This window comes from Siphateles boraxobius, unplaced genomic scaffold (genome assembly GCF_051911475.1).
Source record: "Siphateles boraxobius isolate OS27281-9 unplaced genomic scaffold, OSU_SipBor_1 12, whole genome shotgun sequence".
Lineage (NCBI taxonomy): Eukaryota > Metazoa > Chordata > Actinopteri > Cypriniformes > Leuciscidae > Siphateles > Siphateles boraxobius.
In genome coordinates, this window is record NW_027508722.1 from 28,548,746 (window position 1) to 28,568,293 (window position 19,548).

At 37.8% G+C, this 19,548-nt stretch overlaps 1 protein-coding gene across 16 annotated transcripts in view; it reads right to left on the reverse strand.

Moving 5' to 3' along the window:
- ptprub (protein tyrosine phosphatase receptor type Ub) overlaps positions 1–19,548 on the reverse strand; it is a 231,868-nt gene that overhangs the window by 59,842 nt on the left and 152,478 nt on the right. For all 16 annotated transcript variants that reach the window (XM_077217852.1, XM_077217849.1, XM_077217853.1 and 13 more), the window contains exons 8-10: positions 9,578–9,895; positions 7,154–7,263; positions 3,642–3,843 (exon numbers count right to left, since the gene is read on the reverse strand). In XM_077217852.1, the coding sequence (XP_077073967.1) occupies positions 3,642–3,843; positions 7,154–7,263; positions 9,578–9,895 (630 nt within the window). The remainder of the gene's footprint in view (positions 1–3,641; positions 3,844–7,153; positions 7,264–9,577; positions 9,896–19,548) is intronic.

Here is a 19,548-nt window from a genome sequence, read left to right on the forward strand (position 1 = left end):
ATACAAAATCAGTTGAGTTTGCTTGTTGCAATTTGTTCAAGGTTGACCCCCATTTTGGCTTAAAATGACTGGACTAACAGGCAGATCAGGTGCAAACAGACCCCCCAGCCCTTGCATCACCACTGGCTAGTCAGAGTCAGTGTGGTCAGACTTCAGAACCAGCAACAGGTCAGAGCATCTACCAGACACAAGCAGTCAATCACATACCCAATTCAGGAATTTAAGTTGAGATGATTTTGCCAGATTAAAAGGATTGTTCACCCAAAAATGAACACAAAAAAATAATTATAAATTAAATAATTAGAACTAGAATTATTATAAATTATTATAAAGAAAGAATTATGTTGTATTTAATCTTCCCAGGATAAGATTTTATATTGATGGGCAATAAAATTGTTTAACTTTTTCAAGGACATGTCTGCTTGATGCCTGCTATATCTAATAAAAGATTAAATTAAATTAATTTTTTTTTTTGTAAATGTGAGTTTTTTTGTAAATAAATGCAGCAGTTCATAACAGACACATGCGGTATCTTATCTACTTGGTGCTTCAGCTTTGTTTTCTGCAATATTTTGGATGTTCAACACTTCGACACAAACAGATTGACCCAATTCCTTCCACAAGCTTTTCCACTGTGTGTGTGTACTGTGTACCCCCGAAAGTAGCAGTGGCCACCCCCTGGCCACCCCATGTATAAAACTCTAGTTCCGCCACTGAGACAGAGTTATCGGGCCAATACCAATAATCTCAAAACAACCAAATATTGGCAGATTAATGTCTATCACCACACTAAATCCTCTTATTTGATATTGTGTTTCTCCTTCAACAAATCATGTCTCAGCACTGCCGCCAAAAAACAGAAGTTCTCCATCATTACCATCATATAAAACGCTGGGCTAAACATACATCGCTTTGCATCAGTCCAGGTTTGAGAAATCCTGATTTAGCATCAGCTGAATCTGGTTGACAGCAACATATGGTGCTGTTTTGTAAGCCGGCTAGTTTTCGAATTGTGAGGATGACAGAGATGTCAGTTCTCTTTGAAGCGAGGGGAAACGTGTAATGTTCTGGAAGGGCCTGTTGGGTTCTGAGCATCTGCTGTGATTCAGTTTCACTATCACTTCCTCAGTTCCGCTCGGGAATACATAATGGCTCTTAAGCGGCGATATCGGCATACGCGCACAAACACGCTTCAGAGATCAATAGTGCACCTGAAGCGCAGGATGATGAACCGGAAACTGGAGTTTCGCATTTTTCCATTTTAGCGAAACCTGCTTTTGTTTCACTTTGTTCCAGTCTATTCAACCGCTGCCATATATTTCTGTACCTCAGACATCTCCTGAAACATCTGAGGGATTTCAATCAACAGTTTGTAGATCTCATCTGGAACATCTGAGGGTGTATGGAACCACTTGCATGCACACGCACGTACATTTCACATCACTGCAGAAGTGTTCTGCTCCTGTAATGCTAAACAAAAGCACCTTCTGCTTTTTTACAATTTCTAATAAAAACTCCTTATAAACATTCTGATTTTTCATTCAAACATGAAATTGCAGCACCTGTTTTGAATCTGAAGTTATTTATTGCTTGTTCACAACGGATGAACAGATGCAAAGGTCAGTGACCATCCATCAGAGGAGAATGAAAGCAATTAAATTAACGACAGTTTCTTATCTATTTCTTACTAATGTGCATAACTGTGATGCATTTAACATATAAAGCTTTTTCTTTCATGTACCATAGCCTAGGCGAGTGAAATCACTTCTTGAATGCCAACTAAAATCACTATACAGATGTTAAAATACTTTCTTTCAGAGATCAGATTATAAAGATGAAGAGTCGAGGTGGATGCAACAATTTTCAGAGTAATTATTCGATTTCAGCAGTAGCACTTACATGTTAAGTGACGTTAACATGAAACACAGAACATTTAATTGAACAAGACTCAAAGTAAGTGTGCCTGAAGTGTGTTTGGAAATTATAAGCACTGCCCCCTAATAGTCGACCAATTAGTTGGTTAGTCGCTGAGGGAAAAAATCCAAAGGAAGTGGCGAAGTCATGCAGTCTGTGATGGACAGATCGTAACGCGGATGGTCCATGTGGTAATTACCGTATGCCGGGCAGGAAATCCAAACGTTCGCCAAACATTCCTCAACGTAAACATGACTTATCATTTGAAACATGCAAGTAGTCTAATGTTTGCAACTTCACATGGCTGCTCACACCAATGTTAACCTAGAAAAATATGCAGTATTATTGGCAGATATCCAAGTGTTCCCAGTTTCGCAATCATTTTTTCCTAATAACAGTGGAAAGAACTTAACTACAAAATGTTTGGTTATGCAGATAAGAGTAACATAACGTTTAAAACTGTAAAGTTTCACTCACAATATGTGTACACTCACAATAACACCAAAATGTTGTGCTTTGGTAAAATAAAGAACACAAAAAGCTTTATGTCTAATTCAAATCGAAAACAAATACTCTCTGATTATGTAATCTGTATGAAACATTTCTCTCTATAGGCACATCCACTATATTGTGGAGATGCCGAGCCAGCATCGTCAACTACATATTTGCAGCCGACATAGACTCACTATATCACTATTTATTAATAAATTATTAAAATGTTCAGACAGTCTCCTTTGTTTTTTCCCCAACACATTCATAATCTTTACTTTGGCTGGTGTGTTCGGCAAGCTATATGTGTGCGCTTGAGTGCTAAATTTATTTTAAAGGCTTAATATTATGGTTTGGAATTTCTCTGCAATGTAGAACCAATGTTAGCAGTGTAACATATTATTCTTTCTCAGCCCTGAAACTCAAACCATTCCCCCTCCTCCCCAATAATATCATAAACATGCGATTGGTCGACTATTGGGTTAAATGAACGACTACTAGTCGACTTGAAAAATCTTTAGTCGGGGGCAGCCCTAGTCTGGCTATCACCAGACCAAGCTCAATCTTTTAAGATTGAACATTGGTCTGGGGAGTCTGCTATGTATTTTCTACTGCACAAGAGCCGTGATCAACGGGCATAGTTCAAATAACTCTGTATGCAATTGGATAGTCCTTCAACCAATCAGACCAAAGATCCAGGTGACCTACTTTGCAGCAAAAACTCCAGGCAGGAAACGTGTCAACAAATGTGTTAGTTTGGAGCATTGATCAGCGGTTTGCAGAAGCAGCAATGGCATCGAGCGATTTTTGCAGGTTGTGCAAATAAAAACTAAAAAAAACATGAAAGTGAGTGGTATTTACACCCACTCGAGCGATTTGTTTGCTAAATCAAAAAGAAGCCATTGAGCATTGTCGAGAGGTTAAAAGGAATTGATTAAACCTGCCAATAGCGTGCCAGGTGGATAAGCCAGTTTGTGATTGGTCCCCGCAATATTGTAAAAGATAAAAGAAATGTACAGGTTTCCAGCCTGAGCTGCAGGGCGAAATCAAATCGCCGGCAGATCAGGCTGGGTTTACCCAGTCTAGGGCAGCCCTAGAAATTAGTAGAAATATGATCAGAAAACATTTAACCACACTCATTATGGGCCAACTGACGGATCGGATATGAAGTGGATGTGCCCTGTTTTACACACATTCTTGCACGTAAGCCTCCAAAAACAACCATAGGCAGTCCTCACCAGAGATGTTGGTGGTGATCTCAGTGAGAGCTGTTTGGCCGAAGCCTTTGGCGGTGCGCGCCCGAACAGAGATCAGGTAGGTGGTGCCAGGATGCAGGTTGGAGAACATATGGTACGTCTCGTTCCTCAGCTTGGATACAGTGCGCCTCGGGCCTGGAACGTTAATCCCGGGGTCTGATGATTCAATGCTCTGGTAGCTGATCTGTAATTGCACATATTAAAACCTTTTAAATAAATCATATTTTCATTAAATCACTGTTGTTTTGGAACTGAACAAACAGTGACTCAGTGTGTGGTAGTTCAGATTAAACAATGTTTTATAAAAGTTTGCTAACCCTGACATCCATATTCCGAGTGGGTTGAAAATGATTCATATATGAAATCAAACATTTATTTTATAAACAATACGTGGTAGCCTACTCATAAATATCAGCGGGAAGCTAGTGCATGTCAGACTATCATCTTCACAGCAAAAAATAATCGTGATGGTACCATATTATCACTGCACTCAAATAATCTGTTCCAGTCTATGTTGCCTGCATTACTGCAAAGCTCGGAGCTATGACTTATTTTGAAACTATTTTTATTGGAAGAGTAAAAAAACAATCTATCTGGACAAACTTAGCCTGAAAACTAAGTTACTTGATATCATCATCTTGTTTAAAGAATTTTTGTATGTTGCACAAAGCAATGTTAAGAGTAAATATATATATATATACACGAAATAGGAGAAATTATTTAGTGTGGTCGGTCACCATGTAAACGATTATTTTCTTTAGTAAACCTATTCTGGGAACTTTTCTTGGACTTTTGGCATCATGTTACATTGAACAACGTGACCTGGTGTGCATTTGCAAAGTTTTAATTGAATCGAGTATCAAACAGGATGGATAGTTGCAAAAAAAATCGAATGGAAATTCAATGAAATTCAACTATGATTAACTAGAAACAGTGTTAAAATGTAAAAATATTTAGGTTTAAAGGTTAATTGGAACTATTGGATGGATGAATGGATGGATGAACTTCTAATATAACTTAATTTAACTTCTAATTTAATTCAAATTCACACACATTTTATCAGTAAAAAGATAAAGAACCTTTGCTGCACTATAATCAGTACTATACTGTACTATCAATACATTACATAATCAATGCTCACCATGGAATGCAAGGGTCTAACAAACTTTCTGATTTCAAGCATGCAGAGCATTAGTGTGTTAGCTGCCTAATGCCTGCTTGTTCACAGTGCAGTGGGCTTCTGGGACTTAAACATTTGCTGCACCTGTACCAGGCCTCTTTTAAGAGGCATGGATGAGAGCAGTGGGGGAAGGTTTGAGGGGGAACGCAGCGCCCTGCGAGCCTTTCGTCAGCAGTGCTCAGAGAAAAGTGGACAATGTGCTAATCTGAGAGAAACGAGAGTGAAAACTCCAGGCTCTGCCTCTCTTATTCTTTCCCTCTTCATCTTCTCTGTATGCCTGAGAAGATCAGGCTCCTTGAGCCTGAAAATCTGTCCTTGCCTCCACTTTATAGGTCAAGCCTTTAAATCCCCTTTAGAAAACATCCTTGGGGCGACTTTGGCAGCTATGGCCTGGAGAAAAAAAGAAAAGCAACTTATCAATAAGAGATAACTCGGTGAGAGCAAATGGTAAGAAAGGAGCCGCCTGATGGACAAAGGTCGCATTAAAAAAATTTGATGATAGCCGAGCCGTTTGACAGTTCCACAAACAAAAGCAACTTTTCCTCTTGAGGTGAGATGTGTGTTTTGGAGCATGACAGAAGCGGGATTCTCACAACTTTTTAGTGACTGACTGAGAGCCTGAATCATGGGTGAGGAGAAAGGTGACACTGAGGCAGGCAGTGTGACCAGAAAGAGAAAGAGTGTGAGAATGTTCTGGAACAGAGGAACAGTGAGACAGATGCTGGCTGTGGGAGGCCACCTTTTCAGTGAGCAGGCCGAATCTGTGTGCAGTGAATGGAAGAATGGAGAAACAGTTTAAGGCTTTTATTAGACTGTTAGCTATCCTTCTTTTTGGGACAAAGGCATAAGCTTTCAATTTGCTGCAGTTCTGAAGTATTCATCTTATGAGTACAATTATACACTGATAATAATTTTTCTAAACTTGTGTTAAAAAAAAAAAAAAATATATATATATATATATATATATATATATATATATATTATTAGATCCCAGGTGTAAATAATCAAAATAACTAGATATTTAATAAAATTTTCACTTTTTTTTGTTTTACTTTACTTCATGCAGTAGTGCAATAGAACAATTTGTAAATCATTTAAGTTGTAAGTTAGAAGGAAAGTTCTTAATTTAAATGCATTCAAGATATTTAAAATAATATAAATAATAATAATAAAAAACAGACAGATTTTCATTCCAATTTTTTATTTAATGTAAAATATTATAAATAATAAATATAAAAAATAAACTCAACTTAAAGTCATGCAAACTATCATGCAAAATGCCTTTCTTTTTTATTTCATTTTTACATTGTGTGTGTGTGTGTGTGTGTGTGTGTGTGTGTGTGTGTGTGTGTGTGTGTGTGTGTGTGTGTGTGTGTGTGTGTGTGTGTGTGTGTGTTTAATTTTGATAATTTGTTGATCATTATTATATACAAAGTACACTTCATTTTAATAAAAAATCTTCTATAGTTAAATTCTTCTACAATCTTCTATGGGTTGTACGTGACACTACCTCAGTAATGACTTCTTGATATTATTCCAAAACTGTTCCAGAAGCTCGTACAGCACAGCAGCCACATTCATAAAACATTGTGGTCTGTTGGTTAAGGCTCGGGGCTGGAGGTTTGCTGATTCAATCCCCTCGAGAACTGAGCCATGAGCAATTATCAATGTGTCCTCAAGCAAAGCAATTAACCCCACGCACTATGAGGTTCATGACGCTGTTCGATGATGACGTCATGGCAACAAATTCAAACAAGCAAGCTTCTAAAATGGCAAAAAGTGAAGGAGACAGCATATATAACTTTAGATAGAGGCATCATTCTGTAATTTACTAACAGATGGCTGGTGCAGTAGGGACCAATTAGTGGCAAGGTTGGCCTTGGTGGCTCTTGTGTCTCTGGCAGCATGCAGAGTCTCAGGTCCAAATCATGACTTCATACATACTTCTGTCTGTCACTGACTGAGTTGAGAAAGAACACCACCAACAACTCAGCATTCCCTGCCAACTAGATTGAAACTCTGAATTTTACAGGGGTGGAAAACACTCACATTCCAAGGTCTCACTAATACAGCGCACTGTCAGTCAGGTCTGTGTGGAATCGCATGCAGAGGATCATGTGTTAGCGGCACGTTCATAAATAATTTAAACTTGCAGTCCAATTTTAACACACAATGGGAAGTTTTGTCTTTCAAGGATTGTGGTTCATCGATATTTCACCTAGTAAAAATGCTGACACATCAGAGCGAATCTCCAAGGATTCAGACAGCGTGAGAGAAATGGATATGAGAGCGGTAAAGAGCAGAAAGCACATACCTCATACTGCGTGATGAGGCCGTTGGGTTCCACCGGCTCCTCCCACTTCAGGAAGATCATATCCTCCAGCGGCGTAAAGGTAAGAGACTCGGGAGCAATGCCACCGGGAACTATGGGAAACCAAAGAAGCTGTGGTTATGAATGAAGATACAGACCTTCTGGATCCTACATTGTTGGACTAGAATTTTCTCTTGCATTTACTCAAAGGTTAATCGCTTAAAGTCCCCCAAAGGTCAACTCTAATATCCTCATTACAGCCGTTGTCATTATAAAAGCAGACCTCTTATGTTATTAACATATTACATAGACTCATCCATTATAACTATAAGTGATATGGAACCAAAGAGATGATCCATGAAGTATATCTGGGGGCTTTTAGGCTCTGGGACACTACTTTAAGGAATAGTATATGTTGTGTTTTGAATGCTGAATTGTTTGGGTCCCCATCAGGCTAACTGTTACTTAAAGGAATTAAAAATTGTAGCTGCAATAAAATAAAACAATTCTTAAGATGAAAAACTTGACAATTTAAATGACAAAGGTTGCCTTGGCAGTTACATTAAATAAAATAAGTTAAAGTTGAAGTACTTAGCCTAAAAATGAAATAAAAATAAAGCTAAATAAATAAAATAAATACATAATAAAAATAATACTAACATATAGTAATGATAGTCATGACTCACGCCCTATATTCTAAGTCTTCTGAAGCCATATATATATATAGCTTTGTGTGATTTCAGTCTTTACTCGAAATGAGCTCTTCTGCATATTCAAATTTGATGTATTTCAGTTGGTTACAAGACAAGTGAGAACCAATCTCCTTTGACATCTTCACACAGCACACTTGAATACAATTTGAGTACTATTGAACAGTATAGCTTTTCAGTGCATAATAATATAAATTTTGTACTTTTCGTCACACAAAGCTATCATCAGGATTCAGAATGCTTGAAAGAACATGAATCACATTCATGATTCTTTTGTTGTTGTTGTTCTTGTAGAACTTGACAGCCGTACAAGCTTTCAATGTGTAGAAGAGAATAGTAGTTTGGAAAGACACAAGGGTGAGTAAATGAAGACACAATTTTAATTTCATGAGTGTACCGTCCCTTTAACTAGCTTAACCAGATTCACCAGCAAGGCCATGCTGGTTAATTAGCTTAATCGTTTAGGTTTAAAAATAAACAGCAGGAGTTACGCTGTTCAATCAACCACATCATAAAACCAGCTTTAACCAGCCGGGAGCAGCATGGAAATTCATGCTGGTCTGAGCTGGACTTCTCAGCAGGAGATATAAAGCCTGTGAGACAGATAGAAAGGGCAACACTTTCAGTTGGTGACATGGCTTTTTTTAGCTGATGAATATTAACATGGGTTCATTAACAAACATAAACGCTGGAAGAGAGAATGAGGAGGAAGTGGTAATGGTGCTAGAGAGACAGATGACGTTCTGAGCTCAGCAGATGTTTTTACAGCACATTTGTGCTCTGTCACTGAGCCATCCTTGTTAGCCCTTGGGTATGTGCACAGACTAGTGTGTGTGCGCAGGGTGATAGTTGGTGTAGCAGAGATAGCCAGTGGCGAAAATAACACGCTCACTCAGATTGAGTTAAAATCGCTTACTCGATCACTTTTTCTTGTGACAGGCCATGAAAGAAAAGAATTGCTGATTGAGGCTTCAGAGGAGTTTTGATAATTGAGCACTCTCTTTCCTCCCACCCCTTTTCTCTCTCACTTCATCATACTTCCTGTCTGTATGAAACGCTTGTGTTTCAAACAATTTTCCCAGAATTTTTTGTTTGTTATTTAGCCAAAATTTTTGCAGCCCGTGCTGGGTGGATTGAGTGCAGAAACAGGCATAAAAATCTCCTCTGACCTGTTCATGCTCAGCTCCCAGAAGAGAATGATAAAAAATTCATTTCAAATCCATTTGGGAATGTCTTTATGATTGTGATGTTGAACAGATCTAAGAGAAACATTTTTATTCAGAAGACTCCTCAAGTAAATCTATCCATCCATCCATCCATATATCTATCAGTCCTTCTATCTATCTATCTATCTATCTGCATTTCAATAAAAAGTGACACATTTCTGATCATTGATTGCTTTCATTCACTATTTTGCTTGAAGCCTGGTTCTCTATATATTGGCTAGGTAGGACTTAAATGGCCAAGACTTGGCAAACTTTGCCTACTGCCATTTGTAAATATTGTAAAAAAAAATTCAGTTCTGAGCTTGGACAATCATTTTACTGAGTGGTAGTCTGAAGTGGTAGTAATAACACATTTTTTTACACAATGTTACACATTTTGCCATTCATAAGACATCTGCGCTGCCCCACTCCTGAAAACCAGCTGCCAATGCAACAGAAGTATAACAAATGATATATACAGATTGATATTCATTGAAAGCTCCACTACTCACTGTCCTCCTCAGTTTGAAACATAACCTCCTTCCCTTCCTTCTTGCCCTCGGTGTTGGCGAGTGCCAGGCGTATTTGGATGGTGTGAAAAGGAGGCAGATCTCTGAGGGTGAAACGTGAAGTGTTGTGCTCCACAGCCAGGCATTCTCTCACTGTGGTGTTGTGCCCACCGCCGCCCCCTGCGGTCGTGTAACGGTAGCACAAGGAGACGGAGTACGTGTGGCAGCGGGTCAGGTTGAAGGCTGGCGTCTCCCACTGCAAGGTCAGCTGCCGGGACTGGATCTCCGAGGCTCTAAGACCACGCAGCGCCCGCATTGGTTCTATTGGAATGGAAAACAGTGGAACATTTTGTTAACATAAGCCAAAAAAGCAGGGAATCTCCACAGAGACATCACCAGGTCATAAGACTTCTCACCTACTCCACCCACCATAAGTAGGAGGCACAACCACGGACAAAAAAGGTTGACGGACCACCTGCTAATGAGGACACAACTCATGCCAAATTACGTTAATTAATTCCACAGGCTGCAGGTTGTACTCTCTCTCCCGCCATTTGCCTCCGTGTCGCTAAGCAAATCGAGTATCTGCCTGCACACCGTCCAGGGGCCATGAGCCCCGTTCAAGGACTTTCAGTTCTGCCAGTTACCGTTAGTGCAAGGTCGTTGCATTAGGCCAACTATTTTTGGCATACCTCACATCTGTGTTCGTACTTTCTTATTTACTGAGGGCAGAAAGATCAGCGACCACCTTTGGCGTATATGATATAAAAAGACAGAGGAAGCCACTGTCTGTAGGGCACACAGGAACCTTAGTGTTTCTCACAGAGAGGAGCAGACTGCAGGGAGGGTGAACCAAGGACATCCAGCCCCACTATCAATGAGCGCATTTGTCACGGTCCATTATTAAGACAATCAATGCATTTTTGTCAAATAGATCTCCACATAATGTATTGTATTTCTTTGTTCTTTTAATAGGACCTGGTGACTAATGGGCCCAAGTGGCAAGGTACAACAAAGGAGATGTGAAGTGAGCACTTCCTGTGTAAAGTCATGCTTCAAGGTCTTTATTGTTCCTCTTAAACCGATGCTTAGAAGACATACTCTTAAGATTTAGGTTTACTACTAAGGGTAAAATGAGGAAGCCAGTGCGCCGAGACCATAAGGACAGCGGGGCTGAATTAGAGGAAATGTATTTCATTTTGAAGTCCTCAGAGGAGAACACGTATGGATCACAGAATACTAATTTAGCATTTCTCTTGCAGAATCGCACTCGTGACATTAAGCTCTTTTAATCCTGAAATATCTCACACATCAGAGAACTTTGCCACACCTTTTCCTTAAGATCTATATTTAGATTTACATTTCGTTTCACTCATAGATTTACATTTAGATTAACTTCCAGTGCGATTGGGTTTCTTATCAAGAGAAGCACTTAGTCGACCTGAAAATGACACGCATGAAAGATATTCCTTTCCGAAAATACACATTGAATGTAGATGTACCATTTGCCTCCACATGAAATACAACCAGATTAGTGTTGGTCGTCTTAATAGAACTATTGATTGTTAGTTAAAAGCAAACAAATGGGATGCTGTTGGCTTTTGCCATCTTTAAAAAACAATCCAAGAGTCTACACTGTGCTCTTTGAGGAGCCCAAAAGGGCCTTTTGTGCCACCCTACTTCCCTTAACCTAGTTTGAAGGCTTTGTCTGGATGCCAAGAGCAGCGCTTCGAGCGCCTACTCCTTGGCACCCATCAGAGATGGGACCGAACCCAGAGGGAGCAGCCAGAGGCCTGGGGCAGCATGTCAATTCCTCACGGGCAGCTGGAAGTCCAAACAAGACCGGTTTCTGTCCCATTACACTAGATAATATTGATACATGAGGTAGTCCAGAGAGAACTAAGCTCATTCCTCGTTATACAGCAAACTAATGGGCGTGAAGTTCTGGTCGTTGGTCTGTAAAAGGAAAAGGAATGGGAAACATAATTCTGTGATATTTGGAGTAAAAGCTTTTTCACTGAGATGGACGGGAGTGAGTTTAATCAATGTACATAAAAGCATTCGTATATGTTAAATTTTGGAAATAAAAATCATGAAAGAATAAGCTGCAATATGTTACTTCCTCTAAGACATTTATTAAAGGGACAATTCACCCAAACATTTTTTTCATCATTAATCAGCCTTTCAATGTTGTGAAATATTATAACAATTTAAAATAACTTTTTTATTTTAATATATTTTTACAAATATAACACATTCCTGTGATGGCAATGTTTTTTTAACAGCCATTACTCCAGTCTTCAGTGTCATTTTAAGGCTAATTTGGCAGTCAAGAAATCTTTTATTTCACTGTTGAAATCTGATGTGCTGTTTTATTTGTTTGATACATTTTTGAACATGATACATTTGTTCATTTTTGTATAAATGTCTTTTCTGTATTTCTTTTTTTATTTAACAGTTATCCCAAACGTCTGAACGGCAGTGTATATAGTGAGCAGTCGCTGTCTAGAAGGAACTACAAAGTACCATACAAATGGCATACACCTTAGTAGGCCTACCACCTTAGTACCAACTACAAAGTACCATAAAAATGGCATAAAACGGGTCCATATGACTCATGCAGGATATTCCAAATCTTCTGAAGTCATACAATTGCAAACTGAATATGAACATACTGACTGAAATGTAAATTATTACATTACTGAAAATCTTCAGTAAATACTTGCAAATTCAATAATCACAGATTTCAAACTTGGTGCTGTGTGTTAAATTTTAGTTTGTTCCTCACACAAAACTCAGACTTCAACATTCAGAAAACGTATACAGCACAATGTTTTTTGTGCCATTTTGGGCCTTTTGAGGGTTGACAGCCATTGACCATGATCTACTTTCATTGCATGGAAAAAGAGTATTGTTCAAAGCATCACCTTTTTTGATTCAAGAACAGTCATTCATACAGGTTTGGAATGGGTGAGTAAATGATGAGAAAATTAGAATACTTTCTTCTGCAGAACAAAAAAGATGATGTTTTGAATAATGTTTTATTGTTCCTGAATAAAATAAAAGTACAAAACATCCATCAACCTTAATTGCATGGCCACAATATTTCAAAATATCTTCTTTTGTGCTCTGCAGAAGAAAAAGTCGGTTATACTTTATTTTAAGGTGACACAGTTGCATTGTACTTACTTAAGTAATATTAATTAACTACATGTAATTACTATAGTTACTGTTATGGTTAGGGTTTGGTTTAGGGTTAGTTACTTGTAATTGTGAATAATTTACTTTTTTTTCTAAAGTAAATACATGTTGTAATGTGTAACTATCACCTTAAAATAAAGTATCACTAGAAAGTTATACAGGTTTGGAACCACACAAGGGAGAGTAAATGATGACAAAATTTGCATTTTTGGGAACAATGTACCTTTAAGTCATTACAGTCCAGAGTATAACTCACTCCTAGGAACACCTAAAGAGACCCAGTGGCAGGTGGAGGTCCATCTGTGAACCAGACTGTGGCAGAAGTGCAATGTTGCCCCATTCTTCCACCTTTTTCCTCTTTCTAATCTCCCTCTCCTCCAAGGAACATTCCTTCATATCAAGTCTTGCTCCTAATCACAACAACGCCTCATCAAACACACCTGGCCGTGTTCTGTGAAATGTCCAGCAGTTCCGTGGCTATGCCCACAGGACTGCGCCTGCTTTCATCATTTTTATGTAGGTCACTTCCAAGAGCCGCGCACCAGGATGCAATCTTCAGCTGCAGCCAGAACCAACCCTCCCATCATTCAATTCACTTTCCTCCAAATTCTTTTTTTTTTTTTTGGAGGAGGAGGAGAAGTCACCCAGGGTTGTTAAAGTATGTAAAGTTCTTGCGGTTGAAAAAATAAATAAATATGAGCTGCTAAGAGCGAGGAGTCATACAAGGTGAGCCTAAACATACAAACAAATAAACGAATAAGATGCCAGCTAGGAATATATCAACAGGGAAGATTGACAGCATCGGGTCTGTGTACAGGAGTTAATGGCATCCCTGGATGGAGGCCATTTTGAGCAGATCATATGAAGCCAGAGATGATTAAAGTCAACTTTGTAACAGAGTAGGTGGATTCACCTGCTGGATGAAGACAGATGAGCTGACACTAGACTCTATCTCCCTCCCAAAAAAAAAAAAAAAAAAACACCAGGGAGAAAATGTGACCAGTGGGAGTTTGTGATGTATAGCAGCCCAGCCTAAAGATAAAGAGAAGTGCCACAACCCGTAGGTAAGAAAAACAACAAATGACGTAATCTTCCCCTATTGAATAAAAACATCCTTAAGTCACCATGAAATCAAAATTTACAATTCTTGTTTTTATATGGAATATTCTATATATATATATATATATATATATATATATATATATATATATATTTTTTTTTTTTTTTTTAATTCATGTGCCCTCGTATGGCTCAATCATTAATCAAAATAACATTCTCCCCCCCCCCCCCTTTTGCAATGACATCTTTTCTCTGATGATGTGTTTCTCGTGAGAAGGTGGGCCAACCTGTCACTCACATGATATCGCCGCAATGGAAAACCACAATGATCCAACAATCCAATCATTTCCTGATGGACAAAATCAAGTCTCGGCCATTTTTTTTTTTTGTGAGAGAGGCTGTTTCCCTCAGATATGTACATCATAATAGGGAAGAAAGGACAATCACAAATTCCGTTTTATACTGACTTTAAACCAGCCTGAGCTAGTTTGCTGGTTTTAGCTAGAGTGGCTGGCCTGTTGGCTGGTTTAAAAGGGGTTTCAGTGGGTCAGGACTCAGGATGGGAGACTGGCTAAGAACCAGTATGTGAGACCTTCTTAAGCCAGGCATTTATTACCAGTTATGAGCTGCTAACAATTTTAGAATGGTTTAACTGCGATTTTTTTTCTCAGCAAAGTCAATATTTTAACCATTTCTCCCAGTTAGCTTAAATGGAGCGCAACAAGAAAACAATCTCATGTCTGTAGTTTAAGAAGAGATTGTGGTCAGATGGATTAAAACATCTAAAATCACAAGTCTGACATTTCTAAATTACCTCAACTATTTCTTGATGAAATTATCTATACACAATGCTATCATAACTGTTTTATAACTATCAACAGAGGTGGAAAGTAACGAATTACATTTACTCGCGTTACGTAATTGAGTAGTTTTTTTGTGTACTTCTACTTTTTAAAGTAGTTTTTAAAATCTGTACTTTTACTTTTACTTAAGTACGTTTTCTTAGAAGTATTGTACTTCGCTACATTTGAAATCATATCCGTTACTGAGTAAAAAATAATAATACAAGGGGGGAAAAAAAAATCACACACTCCGGAAACTACTGAATTGATTGAAGGGCGGGAGAACAAACGCGCAAAAAAGGTGACGCCCAGCTGAAGCTGAAAGCTAAGCGCAAAGCGAATTATGGCCAGTATGAAAAGTAGAAAAAAAGCGTGGTTGTCCTCGAGGATAGATATCCAATTTGCAAAAAATGTGGACGCAAAGTGGCTGCAAAAAGAGGATATAGGACACCATCCCTCCTGCAGATAAAGGTATGTCCCGATTTACGTGATGCAAAGGGAATCCCGGAATCCAGTCATGAAAATGGAATTCACTTAATGCAGATGTCACGTAAAACATGTAAAATAATGGATGGATGAATACATGGAAAGTAGAACTGTGCAATAAATCCAATCGCGACATGGTCTGTGAATATTTAAGCTAAGCACAAAAATACTGCATGTAAATATATAACCCTATTGTTCTGCTGAGCTGCGTTTGTCTACTACATACTCAAGTACTCGTGACGTTCATGGTGTTTTCAGCGTCTCACAAACAATTTGAGGATATGAATACATGAACATTACCAGAGCTGCTCTGAGAGAACGCCTAATGAGCATTTTCATAATTTTATTTGAGAAAATCCATTGTCAAATACACTTTTAACAGGTCTTCACAACCCGTCAAAATAAAAGTTCGGTGTTACTAGGAGAAATTATGACAGAAATATATTACTATTGTAGGCATACAGTAGAACGTAGCCTACTTCTCAAAATAATAATAATAACAACAATAATAATACATTTTATTTGAACATTATTTAAAGGAATATTGTTTTTTGTTCATGGTTTAATTTAGTAAATCTGTTTTTGCAGCGCTTCCCCAAAAAATAAAAGGACACAAGTTTAAATTTACATTTGATTACCACCGTTTTTGATAATATATTTGGATTAAATCATAAAAAGTAGGGGTGTAACGATACACAAAACTGACGGTTCGGTTTTCCCACGGTTTTGACGTCTCGGTTCGGTTTAGAAAGCTAAAAAAAAAAAATTAAACAGTGGTTTAATGAAAAAATGCTGTCTTTGTCTTAAAATTAATTCAATTACAATTAAACGTTTTGCAAGGATTAAAAATCTGCTAATGCTGTATAGGGAGCCGCACATTACTATAACATTAAAGGTTAACAACAGAGCCTAAATTTAGATGCTATTTATTTTTTAGATATAATAATCAACACCCAACGCATTGTATGAAAACATGTAAACTGAACATAAGGCAGTTTTTTCATTAATTTTATTCTAATTTGTTATTGAAATATAATAATTTACACAGTTGCTGTCATTTTCATTAAAGATATTTTAAACGTACTTTAAATAATCAAGATATAATTAACAGGTTAAGTAAAATATAATATATAGGATAATATTGTGCATTTATTTAGTGCAAGAGTTAATTTCTCTAGGAACCAACAAGTTGTGGACACTGAATCACTTGCCTGCTGAGGTAAATATAAGGCTAGTGACAAGCTATGCAGTTTTATTGACGTCTTTGCGCTGCTGAAACACTGATTGAGCGATTACACGAGTTATGATGCCTTTCAGTAAGTATACTGTATTTTTCAGCATACCTTCAGGTGTCCATTCATGTTTATTCTGTAACTGAGGAAGAGATGATCGCGTTTACTCGCGTTTACTCCGCCCTGCCGCTACTGTTACAATCCGTGGTGACAGATAGTTTTAAACTTTGGGTACAGATTGTCAATTTACATCCAAGTGGACAGATTGGTAAACTGTGCCCTGTTTTGTAAAACTGTGCACACGGTAGTTTATTTTTCTTCTGTAATGAAGCTTGGCTGTCCATCTAGTGAAAAATGTTGGTACTGCGGCCAAATAAAATCTTACTGAAAGCTCATTTTTTGAGATATCAACCTAAAATTTGGAACACAACTTCTTCAGATTTTTGGCTTACATTTTCTGGCAGTTTTAGAGTAAAATATATTTTGTAATATATATTTTATATAAAATATAAATAATTATATTTTTAAATTGTTCATTTTAATAAACTCAAACTTGTATAACTTTTTTTCTGTTTCACTTTCATAATTTCATAATACTTAACATCAACATTAATCTGGCAAATGTCTCCTTTAAAACAAGACCAACCATAGGTCTATATTCCAAAGCATTCTTGAATTACAACCATTTAAGTTTGAATAGTGATTTTCATGTCTATGCGAAAAAAGGGGGAGTGACAGTTAAAGGGTTAAACGATATTAAACTATTATATCTATATCTATAATATCTAAAATATAATTTATATATAAAAACTCTCCTACAGTCCAGTCACCATCGGTCGCGACTCGCACGTATTTTCATTTAAACGTCACTCACTGACGTTTTCCTAACCAGAAAAAAACCCTATTGCCCTGCTCTGCCTCTGATTGGCTAGTACTCATTGCCATCTGGGTCAGAGCCAATTAGAAGCAGGATGTGGGTGGGAAAAAAACTCTGTGTATAGGGAAAGGGGAGAGACAGAGGGAACAGGCAAGACAAACTCCTACGTTTAAATAACATATAGAACATATCTGCTTGACAACGAGCTGAGAACAAGCCCAAATAAGCAACTACACTTTAGAAACAAGCCCAAAAAAAAAACGCGACCCGCGACTACCAATATTTGTAAGCGACTTTACAGAAAAACAAGCCCAAAGTCGCTTATAATAAGCGGACTTGGCAACACTGATTCCAGGTCCAATCAATGGGCCGGGCTGGGCGGGGCCGGGGTAGCTTGCAGGGCGGGGCGTGTTCGGTACGCCATGAGAGTATCGCCATTCGAATCGTGGGTTCTGTATCGCGGTTCTTCGGTTTGGTTCGAATATCGTTACACCCCTAATAAAAAGAAACATTAATTTAACTGTCATTTTAACTGATGATAATAATAATAATACCCATAATTTAATAATACAGTTTATTTATTTAACAATTGATTAATACTGTAAACCGTGATATTTTCTGAGACGTTACCATACTGTGAAAATCTTATACCATTACAACCCTACACGGGAGGGTCCCCCACCCCACCCCCGCTGTTAAAGTAACTCAGTAACTTTTACTCTGAGTCAATTTTAAATGAGCTACTTTTTACTTTTACTTGAGTAGATTTTTAGACCGGTACTTTTACTTGTACTTAAGTAAAATTTCATTGAAGTAGTAGTACTTTTACTTGAGTAGAATATTTTATTACTCTTTCCACCTCTGACTATCAAGTCACAAGGTAGTGGCAGATACTTTCTTCCGTATTGTGAGGTACAAAAAAGTGTAACGCATTATCTAAAAAGAAAAAAATGAAGAGCGGGGCTTGGTTCTATGCATCAGTTGTTGATTGAATTTTGTGATGTGGACGTTGAATTCAAAATAAGAGTCAGACAAACGCGAGATTGCAGGGACAGGGTTTAAATGATTAGAAAAGTCCTGCATATGTCACCAGAGATCTTTTCTCTGAAAAGTCCAGTTATGACATTGTGACATTACGAGGTCAAAACTCATGCATGGATGAATTGTTCACAATAACACATATAACGTGCATTTAGAGAATAGATAATATAGAATTTTCATTTCATGCTGCCTTTAAACTTTTAAAAGAGACACCTACAATTTTATACTCAACGAGACTCTTCAATTCTGTCATCATTTACACACCTCATGTCATTCCAAATCTGTATAAATTTATTCTCCGGAAAAAAGAAGAAGAATTTTTTAATGTTTCAACTGCCATCCTTCAGACGAAGCATTTCAATTTATGGATGAACAATCCCTTCAAGTAAAACATACCTGAGAGCTCCATCAAGTCTCATGAGCAGACCTCTGAGGAATAAAACTTCATTGTACACTTGACAGGCGAAGCTAATGTGTTAGGTAAAGAACTATAAATCCTTTAAAATTCAGTGAATGGATCTGTTTCAAATATAAACTATTGAAGATGATGTTACAAAACAAAGATCTTGTCTTGTAGCAGCAGCTAATATTCTTTTGAGATTGAGTTCCCTGGAGACTAATCAGAATATCGAGTCACATGACAGTAGATGCTAACCCTCTTTTAACCATGATTAATAAGTTATCAGAGTGTATGTGAGCAAGCGCTGTCAAACAAGTCAAACTTCATAGCCTCTGACACAACATGGCAATCCCACTAGCGCACTTCTCCAAGCACTCAATTATATCTTCGACTTCTATTCAGTTGACGGCAGAATACACAGGAGATTTGAGCATGAACAGAGTATGGAAAACTTCATTTTACTTCCAATCCCACTGATGTGCTTCTATTGAGTCAAAATTACATCTTCAACAGTTCAGCAAATATGACAGCAGCTTAAACAGCCCCAATATTCATGTGCAGCGAGGCACCACTGGGAATATGATGCAAATACTCCATTTAAAGAAGAATTTCAATCTAGACTTAATGTGGAAGAGAAAATGGAAACAGTTGGAAATATTTAGCGTGAATGTCTGCTCCTCATTTTTCTCCGCCTCCCTTTTAGAGACAAAAGCTGTTTAAGACTAAAACGCGTCTCCAAGTGATTCACAGACAAATCTTTCTCGCCCCGACTCCCGTCTTATCTGCTGAATGTCTTTTTCTCCCTGCTATGTCATTCTGAAGTATCCCTGTGTTGT